The 21,969-nt window shown below is 44.3% G+C and overlaps 1 protein-coding gene across 3 annotated transcripts in view; it reads left to right on the forward strand.

Annotated features, from left to right (window-relative positions):
* The window catches only part of PITPNC1 (phosphatidylinositol transfer protein cytoplasmic 1), a 135,142-nt gene that overhangs the window by 48,766 nt on the left and 64,407 nt on the right, over positions 1-21,969 (forward strand). For all 3 annotated transcript variants that reach the window (XM_081181531.1, XM_081181532.1, XM_081181530.1), the window contains one exon: positions 17,552-17,700. In XM_081181531.1, the coding sequence (XP_081037657.1) occupies positions 17,552-17,700 (149 nt within the window). The remainder of the gene's footprint in view (positions 1-17,551; positions 17,701-21,969) is intronic.

Here is a 21,969-nt window from a genome sequence, read left to right on the forward strand (position 1 = left end):
TTGAGACAATAAAATAACGAGAGCTTTGACTTCTTAAACTCTTAGGTAAAGCTGGCATTGAGTTGTTTGCTAGTTTAAGTATTTTCCACCAAAGACATTAACAACCCAAAATAATGTATTTCAGCCAGAGCTAGTAAATTTGAGAAATAGGAATTTGAGCTATGGGTCAAGAGTTACTTATTTGGATCAGTCTTCATACAGAAAGTAAGAGAACTGTATATTAACTTGTGGGAAATTATAAAGAAAATAAGCCAGCTTAATTATGAAAATCAATCTATTAATTAGTCAGTACATATGTAAATATTCTCCCCAAACAGGAATATTTTCAATTATATTTCTTCATTCACAGTCACCTATTGCACCTTGTACAGGCACCAGAACTCATTAGAATACTAATATCTGCCTTATTATGCCTGATTTGCATAAGAACTGAGATCCCATGTGTTCACGTTTAGTTCAGTGTTTCTATTTATACAAAACAGGATTTTTCCACTTCATCTTTCTGTGTCTGGGCAATTAGGCTGAAAAGGACACTGTCATTCTAGTTGAGGACCAGATTTATGATTGGTTAAAAATAGTTATTAAAAAAGCTAAACCAATAGAAATAAAATGAGACAGATGCACCAAGCTCATCTATCTTAGGTTCTTGTCATAGGATCAATCACTGCCGTACCCATCTCTCATGCAGATCTTATTGCAAGCTTATTTCTCTGACACTGCTCAACTGTCCATACATTCCTTTTGTCCCAGATTTAATTGGACATAAAAGCTGAAGGAATGAACTGTGTGTAGCTTTCATGCCACTTCTGAGGCTAGTGCCCTTTCTTGTAAGAACAACTGTATTCTATCTGAAAGAATCAAATGCAATTAATGAGTGCTTTCAAAAAAGATAATAAGGGATGCAAAAATATATAAACAATCCTGAATTGACCATCTGTAACTCAAATGCAAACAAATCAAAATTATCAAACCTAGACAACATCTAAAAATGCAGAGACATCACCTTGCCAACAAAGGTCCATATAGTTAAAGCTATGGTTTTCCCAGTAGTGATGTATGGAAGTGAGAGCTGGACCATAAAGAAAGCTGATCGCTGAAGAATTGATGCTTTTGAATTATGGTGCTGGAGGAGACTTTTGAGAGTCCCATGGACTGCAAGAAGATCAAACCTATCCATTCTGAAAGAAATCAGCCCTGTGTGCTAACTGGAAGGACAGATCCTGAAGCTGAGGCTCCAATACTTTGGCCACCTCATGAGAAGAGAAGACTCCCTGGAAAAGACCCTGATGTTGGGAAAGATTGAGGGCACAAGGAGAAGGGGACGACAGAGGATGAGATGGTTGGACAGTGTTCTCGAAGCTACCAGCATGAGTTTGACCAAACTGTGGGAGGCAGTGAAAGACAGGAGTGCCTGGCGTGCTCTGGTCCATGGGGTCACAAAGAGTCGGACACGACTAAACAACATCCCCAGACAATACCAGTAGTGACAGTAGTGTCCCAGAATTTGTAAAACTAGTAAAGAAAGTTACATCAATATGTTGCTTTATCTACACCTACATGAGAAATCCTAAGAGGGTACCAGACTTCTTGTTGTACTACAACATTCTTCATTTGAGAAATAGCCACCTTTCAATTGAAAGCTTTGTAGCAACGTGTGATTATTTACTGAAGAGAGATACACAGAGGGCTTATGTTGAAAGACAGCAGTTGGATAAAGCATAACATCCAACTTTGGGATAAATCCTTTTGCATTAAAGGTTTGGGCTAAGTGGAGAAAGATTTTGGCCACTGACATTTCCCCTGTGTCTAGTTTCCCCAAGCAGGATTTTTTAAACAAGGTAATCTGCGTAAGTGCTGCAGTTTTGCCCAAAATAAATGACGGTTGGTGATTGCAAAGTCACTGCAGCATTTTCTCGGCAGTGGCACCCAGATTGTAGAGCAGCTTGCCTAGGGAGGTGTGTGTTTGGGCCTTGACAGCTTGCCTTTCAACAGGCGTCGAAGATGACAATATTTTAGCAAGCCTTCCAATTCTGCCTCTGATGTCTTAACTGCTGCTTCTTTCTCTTCTTTTGTTGCTACATCTCTTATTTTGTGTTGTATGATCTGTAAGTTTGCAGTACACTTTGGTCAAAACTGTATAGAAAGTATTTATATAAATCAAAGATTGTGTCTAAAAGGTATACAAAGTATACATACAGTAGCTAATTGTAAAGTTAATATTTGGCAGCTCTGGCTACATAAAAGCATCTGCTGCCTTTTCCTCTCATCATGCAGTCAGTCCAGCATTAGCATTCCATGCTTCTAGTAAAGGTAAAGGGACCCCTGACCGTTAGGTCCAGTCGTGGCCGACTCTGGGGTTGCAGCGCTCATCTCACCTTATTGGCCGAGGCGAACCAGAGCAGCACACAGAAACGCTGTTTACCTTCCCGCCGGAGCGGTCCCTATTTATCTACTTGCACTTTGACATGCTTTCGAAGTGCTAGGTTGGCAGGAGCAGGGACCGAGCAACGGGAGCTCACCCCGTCGCGGGGATTCGAACCGCCAACCTTCTGATCGGCAAGCCCTAGGCTCTGTGGTTTAGACCACAGCGCCACCCGCTAATTAGTCATCACATCCCAGCATCCCTAGACAACTGCCTCTCCATGTGTGTAGTAGTAATCACATAGGACATGTTTTAAGTTGCTGCTGCGTGTTTGCATTGGGGGCCTGTTTTCAATGACTGGGGAGCATCTGTTCATGTTCATCTTCCAACAGAGCAGCCAAAGCAGTTTCTCTGCCAAAACCAGGCCAACATGCTGACTGAAATGGATCTAGAAAACCAGTTTTCTCCAAGAGCGCTTGGATTGGGTCCACGGCCACCCGCTTAAAAGTCTTGCCCAAGAAGGGAAGATTACCAACAGGACAGTAGTTTCTTAGATTTTCAGAATCCAGGCGGGTTTCTTGAGGTGTGAATTTACCACTGCCTTGTTCAAGCAGGTAGGGACCACCCCTCCCATTAATCACCTCCCTGGCCCAGCCACCTCTCCCATCCCTGCTAGTTTTTATCAGCCAAGAGGGGCAAGGGTCCACAGTGCAAGTGGTTGCCCTGTCAGATCCAAACACCTTGCCCATAAACTCATCCGACACAACAGGACCAGATATCCCTTGAGATTCATTTGCTTGTAACAGCAGAGTCAAGATCAGGCATAGGCAGACTGGGCCCTCCAGATATTTTTTGGCCTACAACTCCAATGATCCCTAGCTAACAAAACAGGAGGTCAGGGATGATGGGAGTTGTAGTTTCAAAACATCTGGAGGGCCGAATTTGCCTAGCCTTGTGGATGCAAGCGATTTTATCCTCAAAATATTTTGCAAACTAGTCACAGCGAGCTACCATTGGTTCTGCAACGCTCTTCAGGCCAGCCTGTAAGAGACTCCACACTATCCAGAAAAGCTCGTGAGGATGCAATGGAGGCAGCCTTCTTTGCTGCCTTCATTGCGGGTAGGTAGGCTCGATGATTAGCCCTAACCAACGTTAACAGTCCCTTTCTTTCATTGCTTTTTTCTGCTCAATGCCAACCCATGGCTTGTATATTAACTTTGCTTTAGAACTCAGATCATGATTTGAGCGTCCAGACATTTAGACAATCAATAGTACAGAGCAGCCTGTGGGATCACCAAACCACAATGTGTAAAGCTGTTTGTCTGCTTTAGTTTTCCATTTGCACTGCAAATCATTACTTAGAACAGTCTGTCTGCTTTGAAAGCAACAAAGGGTCTTGTTGCACCTTAAAGATTAACAGATTTATTGTGCCATAAGCTTTTCACATTTTGTGCATGGAGGCTTATGCCGTCAAAAACTTGTTAGGGCACTTCCAGACTGTCAACTGGTTTTGGGTGGGATTCAATCACATAATGGCAAAATCAGGTTGTGTAATTAAAGTTGATTCGGTGCTCTTGCGCAATAAACTCCTAAGTTCCAAAACTGGACTTTTTGTCATAAGGAAAGTGAGGATTAACAATTGCTTGAGACACAATGAACGCTCACGACATATGGGACATCTTATAACTTCTTTGAAAACTGTGCAAACAAATTCTTAATAAACAGGTCATCTGGAAGGGAGCTGTAGATCTTTCTACCTTTTGCCTTAATTCCTCACATCTTACTACTGTTATTAATGCAGTAATACTTTGCCCAGCTCTGTTGCAATCCTACATCTGCTAACTTCAATCATGTGCCCTCAGCATAAAAATAGTTAAACCAGAGCTAAATTTGAACTATTCAAACAGTTTATTGTAAAAATATGATATTTTGGTTAGGGAATATGACATACAACAATAGTTCGTGTTAGCCCTTGGCTTTTTCTCCCCATTTATGGAGGTTAAATTTGGTTTGACTAACATTATGAGAAAGCTCCTGAATTGTCTTCTGCACAGGGCTGCCAACCTGAATAAAAAATGGGGGGGGGCAGGTAACCCCACACAATCAATTTCCCACATGGTCTAGTCCTCCCCCTGCCTATCCCCTTAATATCCTTAAGAGGGTCTCATCTCCAGTCTTCCCACTCCTGGAAGTAGGAAGACAGAAAAGGTCCTCCTTTCCTTCTACTCTGCAGTTTTAATCTGAAAATCTTAGGTGCAGTACTGCGCCCAAAGCTCAGAAACTGCTCGCGCTGAAGAATTCCCTGTCACAAAATGCGCCTAGAACACTGGGAGTTTCAAACACTGAGAGCGACATAACCTCACCCTGGAACAAAGGACCAAGGGATTCTGATTCCAAAAGGGAAGCCCTCCAATCTGTCTGACACATAATGCACTGCCTGTTGCTGAGTGTGTTTTAGTGATACACAACATAATATTTAATAACAGCACTCTTCTTTTGGAGCCAGGCTATTAGAAGACCACAAGTGCTCCTTGTAAATAGAGCCTTGGTTTGTCTCAGGCGATAATGCAGAAGATGGATAATTCCCACTCTAATATATATGTTTTGGCCTATTGTGTTGATGTCAAATGAAGCCAGACTCTGGATGGACACTCTAAAGCGTTTTTATCTCTTGGCGCTAAGTAAAATAAGCTGTGAGAGGCACATAATGGAGAAAGTGGATTTAGCATCCTTTGGAGCCTTTTAGGGGATATGACTTCTAATTGTGCATTCTCTTTGTGTCACCGGGAAACACAAGGCTAGCAAATGTAACCTTTAAGCAGCAGGGATAGAACAGCTGCATAAATTGTTAAATGTCACATAAAGCATTGTCAAAGCAAAGCACAGCCAGTTCTTTTCTTTAATCTGGATTTATTTATAACATAAAAAACGACGATAAAACAAGATTCTATTCCCAATTACAAGCAGCAGGGAGAGGTAGAATCACTGGGTAATTCATCCAAGTGCATCAGAATTCAGCTGCCTCTCCCACCCCTACCCGGCCACCATTACCCGTGTAGGAAGGAGAGACCTAGTTCACAGCTAATAGCAGAGGAAAATCCAGAGGGTGAGCACACTTTAATGCATATCTGTCAGGACATGTAAGTGTTAGAGAACTGTGGAAAGGACTGGGGAGTCCCACCACACATAAACCAGCAACTTGGCACATCAGAAGTTCTCTGGCATCTGGTCTGGCGATTTAGGACAAGTTGTGGCAAGAAGAGATGTGATAGCAGTGGCAGTAGCGGCAGGATTAACATGTTGAAGGGATATAGGTTATGGATTACAAACCTGCCCCATCCACCTTTAATGTCCCTTGATTCTCATTCCTGGATACTGCTGTGAGGGAGAAGATGCTTGGAGAAGGGGTCATGGTGTATGGGCCCAGTATTGGTTGCAAGTACAGCTTAGTGGTCTGCCAGTTCCATAGTATCTAAGATAGTCTAATGAGGCTTGGTGGCAGCTAGGCATGGCTTCAAACAGTTTTCTCTGGTGGTGTCCTGTGGTTCACCAGAATATGAAGAAAAGCACTCAAGTCAGCATGTGGATCAACCTTTTAAGTAAGTAGGAAATGTATGGAGTGCAAAGGAGAAAGTTGGCAGATTGTTAATTTCCCATCCCCAACTTAAATGGTCTTTGCCTTATGCATAGACCTGTATAACTGAAGGAACGTCACCACCTCCATGGCACTGAGGGCCAGTTCCGAGGGCCATCTGGCAGTTCCCTCACTGCGAGAAGTGAAGCTACAGGGAACCAGGAAGAGGCCTTCTCTGTAGTGGCACCTTCCCATCAGATGTCAAACAGATAAACGACTGCACAGCTTTCTGAAGACTTCAGAACTCAGCCCTGTATCGGGATGTTTTAATGTTTGATGTTTTGCTGTGTTTTTATTATATTGGAAGCCACCCAGAGAGGTTGGGGCAAACCAGTCAGATGGGTGGGGTATAAGTATTACTATTACTATTACTATTAGTAGCAGCAGTAGTAGTAGTATTAACACCATATATTTATCAAGGTGGGTTGTCTTCTGTGTGTGTATTCCCACACTTTTTATGCCATTGGCTAGCAGCTCTTGTCCTTCCTTCAAATATGACTGGTCAGCAGGGAAGGAGTGCAGTTGACTCACAGCTTAAAATTAAAATGTTTAAATTACGCGATGTCAGCTTTACATGGTTGGCAACCAGCTGGTTGGAATCACACAACTGATTGCGCAGAAGGCTGAGAGCGTAAAAGCTCTTTTGGTGCAGGGTTTTCCCAACACAGAAAGAGCTTTTGAGCTCTCAGAGTTGCTTATCAAGCTCTGTTGAGATCTTGCAGGAACTCGGCACTCCCCCTGGGACTCTCAGGGTAGTATATGAACAAATACGTTTTTACATATTTGAATATAGGAGGAGGTTATATGTAAATCAATGATTATCTAATTGTCCCTTTCTGTCGAAATTGCTTCCCTCCCTCCTACAGCCTCTTGTGTACATTCACTACACCCAGGAGATGGACTAGATTGCTCTCCAAGCTTAAAACCTATTCCGAAATCTATGCCTACCAATTGCTGTATAACATTTTTCCTTTACAGAGTGCCTATGAAGCATTTTCTAGTCATAAAGGCTAGAATAGGCATAAAACCAGAGTTTCTCTAGGAATGCTGTTGCTATGCTCAAACAGCTTATGCAAATAGACTCCCTGTAACCTCTGGAAAACAGCTCATGAGAGCTGGGGAGGGCCTCCTGGAATGATATATGGAGTTTTTGGGGGGACCATAGTAGGACGGGAAAATCAGCAGGTATTGGGTGGAGACACCTTCTACCAGCAAGAACTTTTAAAGCCTTGTGTGGTAGATTTAACAGAGAATGAGCCCTGCTCATGTAACATATCTCAATGAGTAGACAGCAAGGGTGTGGGATTGTGACTGGCGACCTCCCTCTCCTACCATCCACACGTTCTTCCAAAGTTCTGCGCAAGCTCTGGATTCTTGATTGGAGACACTGCAAGATGCTGTACCTAATTGTGCCCCAATTACGGGTACAGTGCCTAGGGCTATGCAGATTATAAACAGGGTTCAGAAAAAGTTATACTCCCTCTGAAAGAGTGGGTACGTTGCTTGGGGGGTACTCCTGTATCCTTTGCTATATCTTGAAGCTCTAGTGGCCTCGGTGACACAGAGTGCTTTCTATCGGCTTCGGCTGGTGGCCCAGTTGCGCCTCTTTTTGGATAGGGATAACCCAGCTTCTGTTGTCTGTGCTCTGATAACCTGTAGCTAGGATTACTGGAAGGCATTATATATAGGGCTGCCTCTTTAGATGGTTTAGAAACTTCAGCTGGTGCTGAATTTGGCAGCTGATGAGACTTGCCACCTCACGACACTCACAGAAACATTGAAATCAATTCATATGATTCTACTTTTTTGTCTAATTAGCATTCCACTCAAAATGAGACCTTGAATTGACTTTGAGCTACTCTGTGTTTCTCATGCTCACGAATAACCACTTTGTTGTTTGCTCAGATGGTAACTGAACTCCAATCAACGGGTTTTTTAAAATAATTGAAATTGATTACCCGAAGCACGATTTAGAACAATAGGCTTTGCAAAAATTGCCTTGTTGAAAGCTAGAGCAAAGTAAAACATTACTTTTATCTCTTAGACTATATCTGTAAAAAAAAAAGCTTTGTTCTTTTTCAAAGCAGATGGCTCTTCTTTCTTTAACAGAAAAGAAAAAGATTACACACAGTTCACAGTATAGGTCCACAAATACAGTTGCCCCTGGCAACCATAAATTTAATTCTTGTAACCAGCAAAGAAAACTTTCAGTATATTTCACTATAGGAGTAAAAGGTAAAGGGAACCCCTGACCCTTAGGTCCAGTCGTGGCCAACTCTGGGGTTGCGGTGCTCATCTCGCTTTACTGGACAAGGGAGCCGGCGTACAGCCCTCCCTCCAGATGTCAAAGAGAACAACAACTACCAGACTTTTAGAAGACATCTGAAACAGGCAGCCCTGTTTAGGGAAGCTTTTAATGTTTGATATACCACAGTATTTTAATATTTTTTTGGAAGCCGCCCAGAGTGGCTGGGGAAGCCCAGCCAGATGGGCGGGGTATAAATAATAAATTATTATTATTATTATTATTATTATTATTATTATTGATATGACTAAGCCACTTCTGGCGAACCAGAGCAGCGCACGGAAACACTATTTACCTTCCCGCCAGAGCGGTACCTGTTTATCTACTTGCACTTTGACATGCTTTCGAACTGCTAAGTTGGCAGGAGCAGGGACCAAGCAACGGGAGCTCACCCCTTCGCAGGGATTTGAACCGCCGACCTTCTGGTCGGCAAGTCCTAGGCTCTGTGGTTTAACCCACAGCACCACCCGCGTCCCTCACTATAGGAGTAATATGGTTTTAAAAGTTGGCAGTACCAGTGGGAGGTAGAGGTTGCCTCTTACCAGCTGGCACCTGGCTTTCAGTCATGGGTTGGTGGGAGAATACTGCTGTTGTTTGCATCCATCTGTCTCAAGAGACAAGGCAGTGTGCCTCTCGAGGTGAAGTGGAACCACTGCGTTAGCAGCACCAAAGTGAGCTCCACAGGGTGCAAGCCTGGAGGTCCTGAGCTTCCCAGATAACAAGACACACACCCACACCCACACCCTGGCCTTGTTTATGTGGTCCACAGGGATAGCAGAGCAATACGTTTGGCACTAGCTTGGTTGCAGAAGTTGCCGGGAGGAAGGGCATACAAAGCGCCATCCAACTGTCTTAGGGACTCCACTTTGGATTTGTATAGGGTTTACCCCTTAGCCTTTTCTTCTCCCAAAAATGTCCCTCAAGGCAGTTGAGGTACAGTGGTACCTCGGGTTACATACGCTTCAGGTTACATACGCTTCAGGTTACAGACTCCACTAACCCAGAAATAGTACCTCGGGTTAAGAATTTTGCTTCAGGATGAGGACAGAAATCGTGCTCCAGTGGTGTGGCGGCAGCAGGAGGCCCCATTAGCTAAAGTGGTGCTTCAGGTTAAGAACAGTTTCAGGTTAAGAATGGACCTCCGGAATGAATTAAGCACTTAACCCGAGGTACCACTGTATAGGATAAGAGTTATCCTTCTCCTAGATGGGCTGCCTTCCCAGGGTTGAGGAACCCCATCTTCCCCTGACTTCCCTCTACAGCAGGCTTCCTCAACCTCGGCTCTCCAGATGACTACAATTCCCATCATCCCTGACCACTTGTCCTGCTAGCTAGGGATCATGGAAGTTGTAGGCCAAAAACATCTGGAGAGCCGAGGTTGAGGAAGCCTGCTCTACAGCATGTGCAGAAGCCTCCTTCTTGACCATTCGACCTGCTGTTGGTCTCATCTGCTCAATCCACTGGAACTTGTCTTCTTATGCAGGTGTACGTCGTCTCTGTGTCCCCAAAGGACTCCGGAGTTCAGATTTTCTTTTTATATTTTGCTTTGAGGGGTTATGTTTTTTGTTTTGTTTTTGGAAGTCGGTGAATAATGAACTTTGCAAATTTGTGAGTGTTTGTTGTTGTTGTTTAGTCGTTTAGTCGTGTCCGACTCTTTGTGACCCCATGGACCAGAGCACGCCAGGCACTCCTGTCTTCCACTGCCTCCCGCAGTTTGGTCAGACTCATGCTGCTAGCTTCGAGAACACTGTCCAACCATCCATCTCGTTCTCTGTTGTCCCTTTCTTCTTGTGCCCTCCATCTTTCCCAACATCAGGGTCTTTTCCAGGGAGTCTTCTCTTCTCATGAGGTGGCCAAAGTATTGGAGCCTCAGCTTCAGGATCTGTCCTTCCAGTGAGCACCCAGGGCTGATTTCCTTAAGTATGGAGAGGTTTGTTCTTCTTGCAGTTCATTGTGAGTGTTTAGCTTTAACCTATTTTGACTAATGTTGGATATTATCCTGTAGATTATTATTTTTTCTACAAAGCCCTGTCTGTGCAGTTTTGTGGGAAATATGTAAATGTCCAAGTATTCTTTTAACTGTAAAAACAATTTTACATTTTTTAAAGTTTTTTATAAGCTTGTAATTTTTAAACAGTTGAAATATCTTCAGTTTAAAGGGGTAAAACATTTCTTGCGTTCATATGAACTTTGAATTCACCTGACACATGTCTCCTTAGCAGATTCCTGTCATTCTTCCTTTTTTATTTCTTGAATTTTGGCTACAAATGGAATGCAATTAGAGATGCATTATTCACCAGTGGCATGACCAGGCACTCTTGCAGTACTTAAATTTGAGAAATATTTTTCAGCTTCAGAGAAGAAGAAGAAGAAGTAGAAGAAGAAGAAAGAATTAAGGCCCATATTAGGCATGTTATTGGCGATCTTTTTTGTTTCAAACCAGGTCTGCTTCAATTACTTATAAAGTAGAGGGCTGGGACATTTTTAGAGCAAAAGTAGATAAGGATGATTAACTCTTCCCCCCTTTATCTTGGTCTTCTCTCTTCATATATTTCTTTCCTCAGCCAATCTGTTTCATCTGGGTGGAAAAGTATTTGAGGGAAGACCTAACAAGGAAGTGATAGATGTAGGAGGGCTCTTCTCTTCTCATTTGTTTGTGCCCCCTTTGCTCTAAAAATATAATTTATTTATTTCATAAAATTTGTACACTGTTTGATTGTAAAACAATAACAACATGAAAGCGAGTTACAAAATGATAAAACAAGAAAATCAAGAAAACATGGTTTAAAATATATGAAAAGTTAAAATACTAAAATACATGTGTACACAGAGAGAGAGAGAGAGAGAGAGAGAGAGAGAGAGACTTTCCTGGAAAGGGAACAAAAGTGAAATAAGTCTGATTCTTCCATCTCTCTAAAAATTATAGAACAATAATGCGTATAGTACAGTTTCTGATTTTTCAGTACCATACAGATATACACAATTTGCGTATGGAAGGCCATTAAATAATCCTTCCAAGGAAGCTGATACAATGACATCTAAGTCAATTAATGTACAGTTATATAGTCTGGGACAAATAACAATCTCCAGTAATTAGCACATCCCTCTTGCGGTTATTGATGTTTCATCCTCGGGAGTGAATAGTTGCTCTCTTGATGAAGGGAGCTCTCCATGTTTCTCAGTGTAATTTCTACCATGGCTTAAAGGATGGAAGGGAGCAGATGTTGCAAGTACATGAGAAATTGGCAAGTACGTGCCAATTTGGAAGAGAAGTGGGCTAGCTTCAGGCCAGAGCCTTGTAGCTCTACCCATTAATTGCTTTTCCATTTTTTTGCTGCTTGCTAGCACTATGCTGGTGTGTTTGTTTTTTAACCACAATTCACATGGGAAAGGGGTGACAAGAAGTTTTCCCCAAATTGGAAAAGTAATTCTGCAGAAATTGTCAAGGGGAAAGCCCTTCTTCATGCAGCACATAGTTAAACTATGGAACTCACTCCCACAGGAGGCCACCAACTTCAGTGGTTTTTTAAAAGGATTTGACAAATTAATGGAGGAGAAATGTAAAAAAAGGTAAAGGACCCCTGGACAGTGAAGTCCAGTCGGAGGTGACTACATTAATACCTCTGGTTACTCCTTGCGTCTTCCTTCTGAATGCGTTGGGTAACGAGCTCTGCTAACCTGGAAGTAGGTAATCCTGGAAGCAAACTTTGTCCCAGGATGTGAGCGGAAGTCGAGCGTTGGAGCCAGGCCCCATTAGCAAAAGTGCGCCTCAGGTTAAGCATGGTTTCATGTTAAGAACAGGCCTCCGGAGCGAATTAAGTTCATAACTGGAGGTACCACTGTATAGGGTTGTGGCGGTCATCTCGATTTCAGGCCGAGGGAGCTGGTGTTTGTCCACAGACAGCTTATGGGGTCATGGGGCCTTCATGGCGCAACAGAACACCGTGACAGAAACCAGATCCCATGGAAACACCGTTTACCTTCGCGCCACAGCAGTACCTATTTATCTACTTGCACTGGCATGTTTTGAGCTGCTGGGTTGGCAGAAGCTGGGACAGAGTAACGGGAGCTCACCCCGTTGCGGGGATTCAAACCACCGACCTTCCAATTGGCAAGCCCAAGAGGCTCAGTGGTTTTAGACCTCAGCGCCACCCGCATCCAATGGAGAAGAATAAGGTTATAAATGACTACTAGCCATGATGGCTAGCTACGCTCTGCCTTCACAGTTGGAGGCAGTAATACTTCTAGATACCAGAAGCCACCGGAAGAGGGAGTGCTCTTGTGTTCAGGTCTTCATTGCAGGTTTCCCCACAGGTGTCTAAGCTGTCACTGTGAGAACAGGATGCTGGACGAGATGGGGCCTGATCCAGCAAGCTTTACGTGTATTATTGTGATGGAAATTTGGCGTGGTTCTTACCTCATCAGTGTTACAAGGTGGCTGAAGTTTATATGTTTGTATTCTTCATTTAAACATTTTTTTTTTTAAAAAAAGTTTGTAACCTTTGTGTTGTTCTCCACAGCCTCATTCGCTGCCCATATTTCACTTTGGGGCTGCTGAGGATGATGTGATTAAAACAAAAACAAAAACTTGACTTGGAATAACTTGGAACAGATTTTTACATTGCCCTAAGTAGGCTATTCCCAGTCCTGTTATACCTCACAGCACCCCCTCCACCTTTTGAAGAACACTCAGGGGGTGTTAAATAGTTCTTTAAAAGGCTGCAGTGGAAGTGATACTATATATCTCCCCTCCAAGCCAGATGCTGGGGGGGGGGCAGGGCAGTGCTTAGCTTTTCCTCCCTCCTCCCTAAACCCATCTTCTAGGGTGGTTTTTTTTTTGTGTGGGAGGAACCTTCCGGAACATGAAGTTCCCTTCCCTGCCATCCTGAAGCTGCCTCCGGAGCAGGGAAGGTTCCCGGTTTAAAAATTATTCTAATTGTAGGCTTTGTCACAAAACCACAAGGATGTCTTGCAGAAAACGCTGGTGCTTCACTCGGTGCTGACACTAAATACACACGGGCTCAGTTAAAGGCATATCCAGGCATGCTGATCGGCAGCTATGTGCTGTAGCCTTGAGCCTCCTCCTCTGAGCTGGCTAAATAAGAGTTACAGAGTGCTTTTTTTAAAAAAAAAAAAGAGCAAGAATGCATTTACAGACAGGCTCAGGTGAACAACCTATAAATCTTCCTTGTAGATGTTTTCAGTAAATCATTCTGAGAACCAAAGGGTACATTGAACCCCCTGAACTGAATGTCACGCCTCCCTTTGCTGCAGATGCAGCTTGGACTTTTTCTCCCTCGCGTCTCCGTGTCTCTCCCTTCCACAGATCTCTTTTTACTGTGGAAGGTACCCATGCTCAGGAACGCCTTTGCTCTCACCCGTGAAAGGTTGCAGGGCATGCAGATATCTCGCGTGCTGCCCGGCCTCTTCCACATTTCCATTCCTGTGGCAATGTCTGGGACCAGTATGTAGCATTGGCTGCAGAAAGGAGCACTGTTTTTGGGGGGGAGGCAGTACACCCTGTGGCAGAAAGCACTGAAAAATGGCGAGGCGCCAGCAGAGTCCCCCAAGGGGCCCAGTTGCCAGTCAGGAGCTGGCGTAGCGAGAAAATGGACACGCATATCCTTCTGCCCTCGATGGCACGAGTGCTGGGGCTTTGGATGCAATGGCGGGTCTGCCCCTCTTCTTGCTGGGTTATGCTGCTCCCCAGCCAGGCTTTGGATTGCTCTGCCCAGTACAATGGTACCTCAGGTTAAGAACTTAATTCGTTCCGGAGGTCCGTTCTTAACCTGAAACTGTTCTTAACCTGAAGCACCACTTTAGCTAATGGGGCCTCCCACTGCTGCTGCTCGATTTCTGTTCTCATCTCATCCTGAAGCAAAGTTCTTAACCCGAGGTAATATTTCTGGGTCAGCAGAGTCTGTAACCTGAAGCGTCTTTAACCTGAAGCGTATGTAACCTGAGGTACCACTGTACGCTTGAAAGTAATATAACCCGTGCTCTAGAAAAAGAGGTGCCGGAACTCACCATGAACCCTATGTGACTCTTGTTATCTTAGAATGGCGACAGTGTTCACCTGAGAGGTGCCAGAACTGAGTTCCAGAGAGCAGGGGTGTAGGAAGGGGGGGCGGTGGGAGCTGACTGCCCTGGGTGCCCTCACTGAGGCGGGTGACATTCAGCGCACTGCCTGCCCATGACTCCCAAGCCTACCCCAAGCCGTCGGGGTAAGGGGGGGAGCTGGTCCGCTGTAGGAATGATTGCTGGGTGCGGAGCACACTCCCCACCTGCAGGCAGCCTCACCTGCCTACACGCGTGACCTTGAGGTGCAGGGCACACTCCCCCTCACAGATAAAGCTGTCTGGACATCTTGCCCTCTGTCTAACCTTTTGCGGTCTCAGTAGTCTGCGGTGTCCTGTCTGTGACCTTTGTCTCTTTCGTCATACACTGTGCAAGGGGAAAATGACGTGGTGGAAACAGGTGCCGAAATAACTTTGTACCACCCCACGATCTCGGGACTGGAAGATGTGTGAAGGTCACAGCCCAAAATGTATCTGCCTGGGTTTGCATATTGTGTCAATAAAAGGAGCCTCCATAGAGCTGGCCGGCAACTTGCTTGCAGCTCATAGCTCACCTGCATTATCAACTCCTGCCTCATGTCCTTCATTTCACGCTGCTTTGCCGGCAGCATTCCCCCCTTCCTCCTTTGTTTTGACAGCTTGGGGGAAGCTTGAGAGTCGTGGGTGGTCAGCACGGCGAAGGTCCACCATGGGTGGCTCACTCTGCCCCTGGCGGCAGAGCATGTGTGCCGCTCTGGCACCCGAGCAGCTATCCCATGCCTGAGAGGGCACCCTCCACGCGTGCCCCTCGGAAGCGCGCCCGTCCTGGGCAGCGCGGGCATATGCTCCACCGCTGCTGGAGAGTTCCGGCTGAAGGGAAAAAAGCCCCGAATACTGTATAATTTAAAAGTGCCTAGATACTGCTGGATTGTGCTACATATTTACACTTTTTTCAGCCCTAAAAAATATGTGCGTATATAATCCATTCTTGCTGTCATTTCAAACACCTGAAATACGAGCCCATTCAGACCCTGAGCGGTTGGAATGGGATTGCAGACCAAAGATACACAAGTGCTCCACTTATATCCCTGGAACATTTGAACATATTCTGATGCTGTGCTGGGACACTTTGGACCTTGCTGTTCTCCATGGGACCAATATGTGTCCCAGCAAATGACTGAATTTTCCCATCTCTGCTTGGCAGCATCCGTTGTTCACATTTTAATTTATAATTTTATGGCTAGGACAGCTTCTACCTGGGAACTCTCTGTTGACAGTAAAGCTTATAATCCATCCCCCTTTCTTGCCTTTCCTGTTGTTCAGATGAATTCTATGCTAGTTCTATATGCTACAATATATTAATGTAATCTGTATGGCGATCAGTTGCAAAATCGTCCTTGGCTTCCACAGAGGTGAGATTGAGTATAAAGATCCATCTGCTATTGTGCAATTTTTTACACAGAAAACATCTCCGTAGGTTAAATGAGCCACAAGCTTTTAAGCAGACGTTAGTAGCTGAGTTCTAATTATGAATACATTAAATGTATAACAAAAATCCACTTGTGCTATGGTAGGCACAGTTTGTAATAACTGTGGGTTATTGCCACAATATAAGCATCAGCTTTTTAAATACCCAAGGCACAAGGGCCATTCTGTAACTCTTTGTTATCTGTAATTGGATTATCTCGGTTTTAACTCAACACAGTACTTTCAGAAATGTGCATTTTAAAAGATCGAGTACAATGTGTACTTCATTTTTTGTTTTGTTTTTTACTTTACTTGGTTTTCACTAAAATGTTTTAATGTTGAAATGTACCCACTAAATAGAGACTTGACTTTTGCAAATATCTTGCGTGGAATTCAACTAAGTTGTTGCATGCACACAAAGAGGTCTGCTCACACAATAACACTTCTCCCCCTCAGCTCTTCCTCATGCCCCCCCCCATTTCTGTTCCAGAGTGATGGTGAAAAGCCCAGAACTGGTGGGGGGGTTGGGGGGGGGGAGAATAGGAGGGAAAGCCTTTTTACATGAGCAGAGCCATTCTATGCACACATAACCCCATTTAACACTACCCTGAATCCCCCCCTTGGTTTATGTTTAATTTTAAAAATCTCAGCTGCTACTGAATTTAGCTAGGTTTAACTGTAGTCAAAGTCTATTCTGAAAGTTGTTAAACACTTGCACTTCTGCACTTATTTAATATTTTTGTGGACAGTTTACAACTAATGTCCTTTAAGTTTTACATTACCGGTATATACATTTTGCAGTATATGCATTCTGTTAACTGAAATAAGTGTATTTTACTCCTAATTATAGTTATTTTAAAATGTTTTTAATTGTTTTTATTGATAATATTAACATTTTCTGTCAACTGCTTTAGAGGTTTTACTACAATCAATTGGCATATAATTTTTGTTAATTAAATGAAGCAGGTAATTGAATAATAAATTGTTGCCAAAAGAAAAAGAGGAAGAAGTTAGTTTTGTTTTGCATCATACTGTCCCTGCCATCCTGAGGATGAATCTCTTGGGGATTTAGGCTACTATTTACAAATCAGTTCAAAGAAATCTTCAAGGTCTTTTGAAAAATAATGCATTCATGTTACTTTAGATATTTCATTCCTTCTCTGCCCACTTCTGGAACAAATCCATTCAGGTTCTCCTATAATCAAAAACTATTTTTAATAGTCTCAGGTGGGCTGAGATGCTGTATGTAGAATGGCCCAAATAGAGGCAGCTATGGGAAGAAAGAAATGTTTGAACTGGCCCATCTAAGCTGACACATCAAGGAGCAATTTGTGTGATTGTGAGGCCACGTTTTCCTGTCAATGAACTTGCTGTGAATTGCTGTTAAGATCCAGGGGCTGCCTATGTGTGTGAGAGAGTTCGGTTACATGCTCCTCACAGCTTTGTCTTTAAGAACCATTCCATGTAGAGCGATTTACAACTGTCTGAAGCAGCCCTATGATGCTGTAATGTTAAATTGATAGCTAGAAACACTTTGGAAAGGCCCTTTGTATAAAAGTTCTACAGACGCATCTCGATTATTTATCCCCATCAGCCATTCTCAGGGTAGTTAGCAGATTTCTTCAAGAAATACTTTTCATTATGCTGATTACTAGGGTGAGGTTCACTTCTTTCCCCGATGATTTTGCGGCAGACCTAAATGTTTTGCTTCTCCCTTTGCTCTGCAGTACAGAATTGGACAGCTGTACATGATCAGTAAACACAGCCACGAACAAAGTGATCGTGGAGAAGGGGTAGAAGTGGTGCAGAACGAACCCTATGAAGATCCGAATTATGGGAATGGTCAATTGACTGAAAAACGGGTTTATCTGAACAGGTAAACATTTCTGCCATTGCATTGTCCTGGAATGTCTATGCAGATTTGGGAGGTAAAGTCTTCTTGTGCAGTTAGTTCTGTTTCAGGCACGGGGTGTGTGGTGGAAAACCACTGATTTATAGAATTTATGAGAGGAACCATGGGGGTGAAGGTTATTTCCAAATGTGCAGCCTTTGCCATTGAAAAGGAGTGTGGCATGGGGGCGGAGTAGTAGCTTTGGAAATGACATACCATATTTTTCCGTGTATAAGGCTAGGTTTCCCCCCTAAAAAATAATGTCCAAAATTTAAGGGTGTCTTATACACAGGGGCCATCTCCCCCCATTTTCTTAAATATGAGTCCCCCAAAATAAGGGGTGTCATAAACATGGAGGCATCTTATAGACAGAAAAATACAGTACTTTCCTCCTCTCCATTTCTTCTTAAGACATTTTTGTTTAGGTTTTATGCCCAGTATATATGTGTTACAGTTGCACTTGCACAACTCTCTGTCTCAGTGCTTCCCAAACTTCCCCCCTCCATGGCTCACTTGGAAATTGCTGAGGGTCTTGGCCAATCTTAATGATTTTTCTGCCTGCTATAGCAATTTTAATGCGCTAGATTCTGCATATGATTTTTAATTCTGTTTTTATTGCTTCTTTTACTTCATATATTCCAATTTGAATCGAAATTGTAAGCGCTCATCACAGACATCCCACAGACCACCTGAATGACGCGCGCAGACCACTGGTCACTGTTTAGCAACTGGCATGTGAGACAAAAGTCAGCACAGCTTCCCCTTTCTGTATAGATTAGTCTAAGACAGTGTTTCCCAAACGTTTTTGGGCAACGGCACACCTGCTTACCGGAAAAAAATCTCGCGGCACACCACCATTAAAGCCCCGCCCCGTGACGTCAGCGCGCAGCGTCACGCCGGGAGGGACGCACAAAAGTGAACGTTTTTTCCCTTCCCCTTGCCGTGGTGGGAGGAGGCAGCAGAGCGAGGGCAGCTGAGGCGGCGGCGGCAGCTGAGGCGGCGGCGGCTGCGATAGCGGGCGGAGGAGGAGCCGTCGCCGGGAGTTGCTGCTGCTGCTGTTGCTGCTGCTGCCCGGACATGCCGGCCTCCTCCTCCTCCGCTGTCTCGCGCTCCTCCCTTTTGCGCGCGCTGCCCCGCCGCTCGGCACCACCACCGCGGAGCCGCCCCGGCTCGACGCGGATCCTCGCCGCCGCCGCCTCTCGCCGCCGCCTCTCGCCCGCCTCCCTCCCACGGCACACCAGCCGGTGTCTCACGGCACACTAGTGTGCCGCGGAACACCGGTTGGGAAACACTGGTCTAAGAATTATGCCTGAGAGAAAACAAACTATAAGGCAGGACTCCAGATACAATGATGCTTAAAGTGCACTGAAGATAAGGATTTGTGCAAGCAATTCCCCATAAATCCAGTCACCAGGGGAACTGCCTCTGGTGACAGCCTATGTCCTAGTCAGGACGTGCAGCAACATACAAATCCTCTCCCCTCCCTGGAGCTCCCAGTGAATTTAAAGGAATTGCTGTTCCAATGCTCAGTGTGACATCAGGCCTCCCCAGAGTCCAGTGTGGAAGAGTTGGTCAGGTGGGTGGATGATCTCTCCAGCTCTGGGATTTGGAACGGGCAGTGCAAGAGACTTGCCTTGGTTCTGCCTTCTCAGTGCAATATGTGAGACAACTCCCTGCCGCAAGTGTCTTATACATATCAGAGGACTTCGAGGAGGAGAAGGATGGGGGATGACCAAGAATAATGCCTGGTTTCTGACCCAAGCCAACATTTTTGAACACTGTATAGAGGTGTTGGCCAAACTTGGGTCTCCAACTGTTTTGGTACAGTGGAACCTCTACTCACGACCACAGTCCATTCTGGAGGCCCATCCTTATGGCAAAACGGGTCGCTAGGAGAGGCGCCGTTGCGCGCAGGCATGGGCAATGATATTGCCACTTCTGCGCAAGCACAAACGGTGATTGCCACTCCTGCGCAGGCGCGAACGGCAGCAAACCCGCCACTCACTTCTGGGTTTGCCGTGGTCGCAACTTGGAATATCTGTGAGTGGAGGCTGTTGTAAGTAGAGGTTCTACTGTACTACAGTTCCCATCATCCCTGACCACTTGTCCTGTTAGCTAGGGATGATGGGAGTTGTAGTCCAAAAACAGCTGGAGACCAAAGTTTGACCAACACTGCTGTAGAGAATCACGAGAGCTAGAAATGTTTGGAGTGCATAGAAGAGAATTCCACTCATGGATCATTTATAAGCTGAACAACCCTAGGGAAAGTTCACTGATGTTGTGAAAATGTCTATTTTACACACTAGATTTGTCCACATTAATGTATCTCTGGGACAATAAGGATTTCCTGCATGGAGAAAAGTTGGCTATCAAAAGTTCAAGTCAGGATTGCACTTTCATTGAACTCCCAATGAGCAGATGCTGTAGGATAGCTTCAGGGTCCAGTCCTTCTTGAGGTTTATGTCCCACCAAAGCTGATGATAATAATTCTTGGCTTTTAAGCTCAAAAGGATCGAGAGGACTAATTAATTCATGTTTGTCATGGTCTCTCAGATTCTCTAATGTGTAAAGTATATTAGAAGATAGAAGGTGTCATCTTTCCAGTTGAAGCCAAGTTTTTTCTTTTCAAAAAAGCATTTTTGCCTGAAACACTCAAATCAGTAGCTGCAGTGTTGGGAAAAGGTGCTTTAAAATTAAATCCTGTCTGACACGATGGTTCCACTTGTCTACATCAGCAGTGTGCATAAAGTCAGTCTGGCTCACAATGCACAGAGAATTGCTTGTGGAAGTATAAGCAAACATAACTCTACAAGAGCAATGACTCATGGGGGGGGCAACAGGTTTATGTCAGCAAAGCAAGGTGACATTATGGATATATATATATATATATATATTTGCTTTCGTAGATTTTCACGGGTACAGGAATGCAGGTTTTGGTGTCTTCGGGTGTCTTCCCGTGTAAGAGTTGGGGTGTCTAGGCGACGTTTCGACGAGGTCTCACTCGTCATCTTCAGGCTGGTGCTTTCGGCTTCTTGTTACTGGAACAGAGCAGGATCTCAGTGTTTGAGTTCCTATAAATACTGTTGAGGGGGTGTGGTGTATAGCCTCCAACGTTCTGGGCAGAGAGGAAGTTCGTAAGAGTTGGGGTGTCTAGGCGACGTTTCGACGAGGTCTCACTCGTCATCTTCAGGCTGGTGCTTTCGGCTTCTTGTTACTGGAACAGAGCAGGATCTCAGTGTTTGAGTTCCTATAAATACTGTTGAGGGGGTGGACAAAGATACAAACAGATAGAAGGAGCACCTATGGGATCACCCCTCTCACCGGTCATCGCAAATCTGTACATGGAACACTTTGAAACCAATGCTTTAGACAAGTCAGAACACAAACCCAAACTTTGGCTCAGATATGTTGACGACACCTTTGTAATTTGGCCACACGGGAAGGAAAAACTAGATAGCTTCCTCACACATCTCAACAGCCTACACCCCAAAATACAATTCACTATGGAAATAGAAGCCAACAACCAACTTCCCTTCCTTGACGTCCTAATCTACAAAAAACCTGATGGCTCCCTAGGACACACTATCTACCGGAAAAAAACACACACCAACCGCTACTTACATGCACAATCACACCACCACCCTGCACAAATAAACTCCGTAGCCAAGACTCTCATCTCCAGAACCAAACGCCTGGCTGACAAAGACCACTTGACAACTGAGTTACAGAATCTCTCAAATGTGTTAATCGCCAACGGATACCAGCAAAACAGGGTTACGAAACTAATCCAAAAAGAAACACCCCCCAAAAACCAAGACACAGAAGAAAACAATGGCATGGCCCTCCTTCCTTATATCAAGGGCACTACAGATAAAATTAGCAAAATCCTCCATAAACACAATATCAAAACAGCCTTTTGCACCAACCAAAAAATAGCCAATATCCTCAGAAACCCCAAAGATAAAATCCAGTTAGAAAACCAAGGGGTCTATGAAATACCCTGCAAAGTCTGCCCAGCCACGTACATTGGACAAACAAACAGACGAATAAATGCACGTATCGCAGAACACAAGAATGCCGTCAAAAAAGAAGAAAAAACTTCCTCTCTTTACCAACACATGAAAGAAACAGGACACGAAATTAATTTTGCAGATTCCAAATTGCTCTTTAACATGGAACATCACCACAAGAGAATAATCATGGAAGCCATCGAGATAGAGAAACACCCTCACAACATGAACAAGCGTGACGACA

This window comes from Podarcis bocagei (assembly GCF_964188305.1).
Source record: "Podarcis bocagei genome assembly, chromosome: 2".
NCBI classification, from domain to species: Eukaryota; Metazoa; Chordata; class Lepidosauria; order Squamata; family Lacertidae; genus Podarcis; species Podarcis bocagei.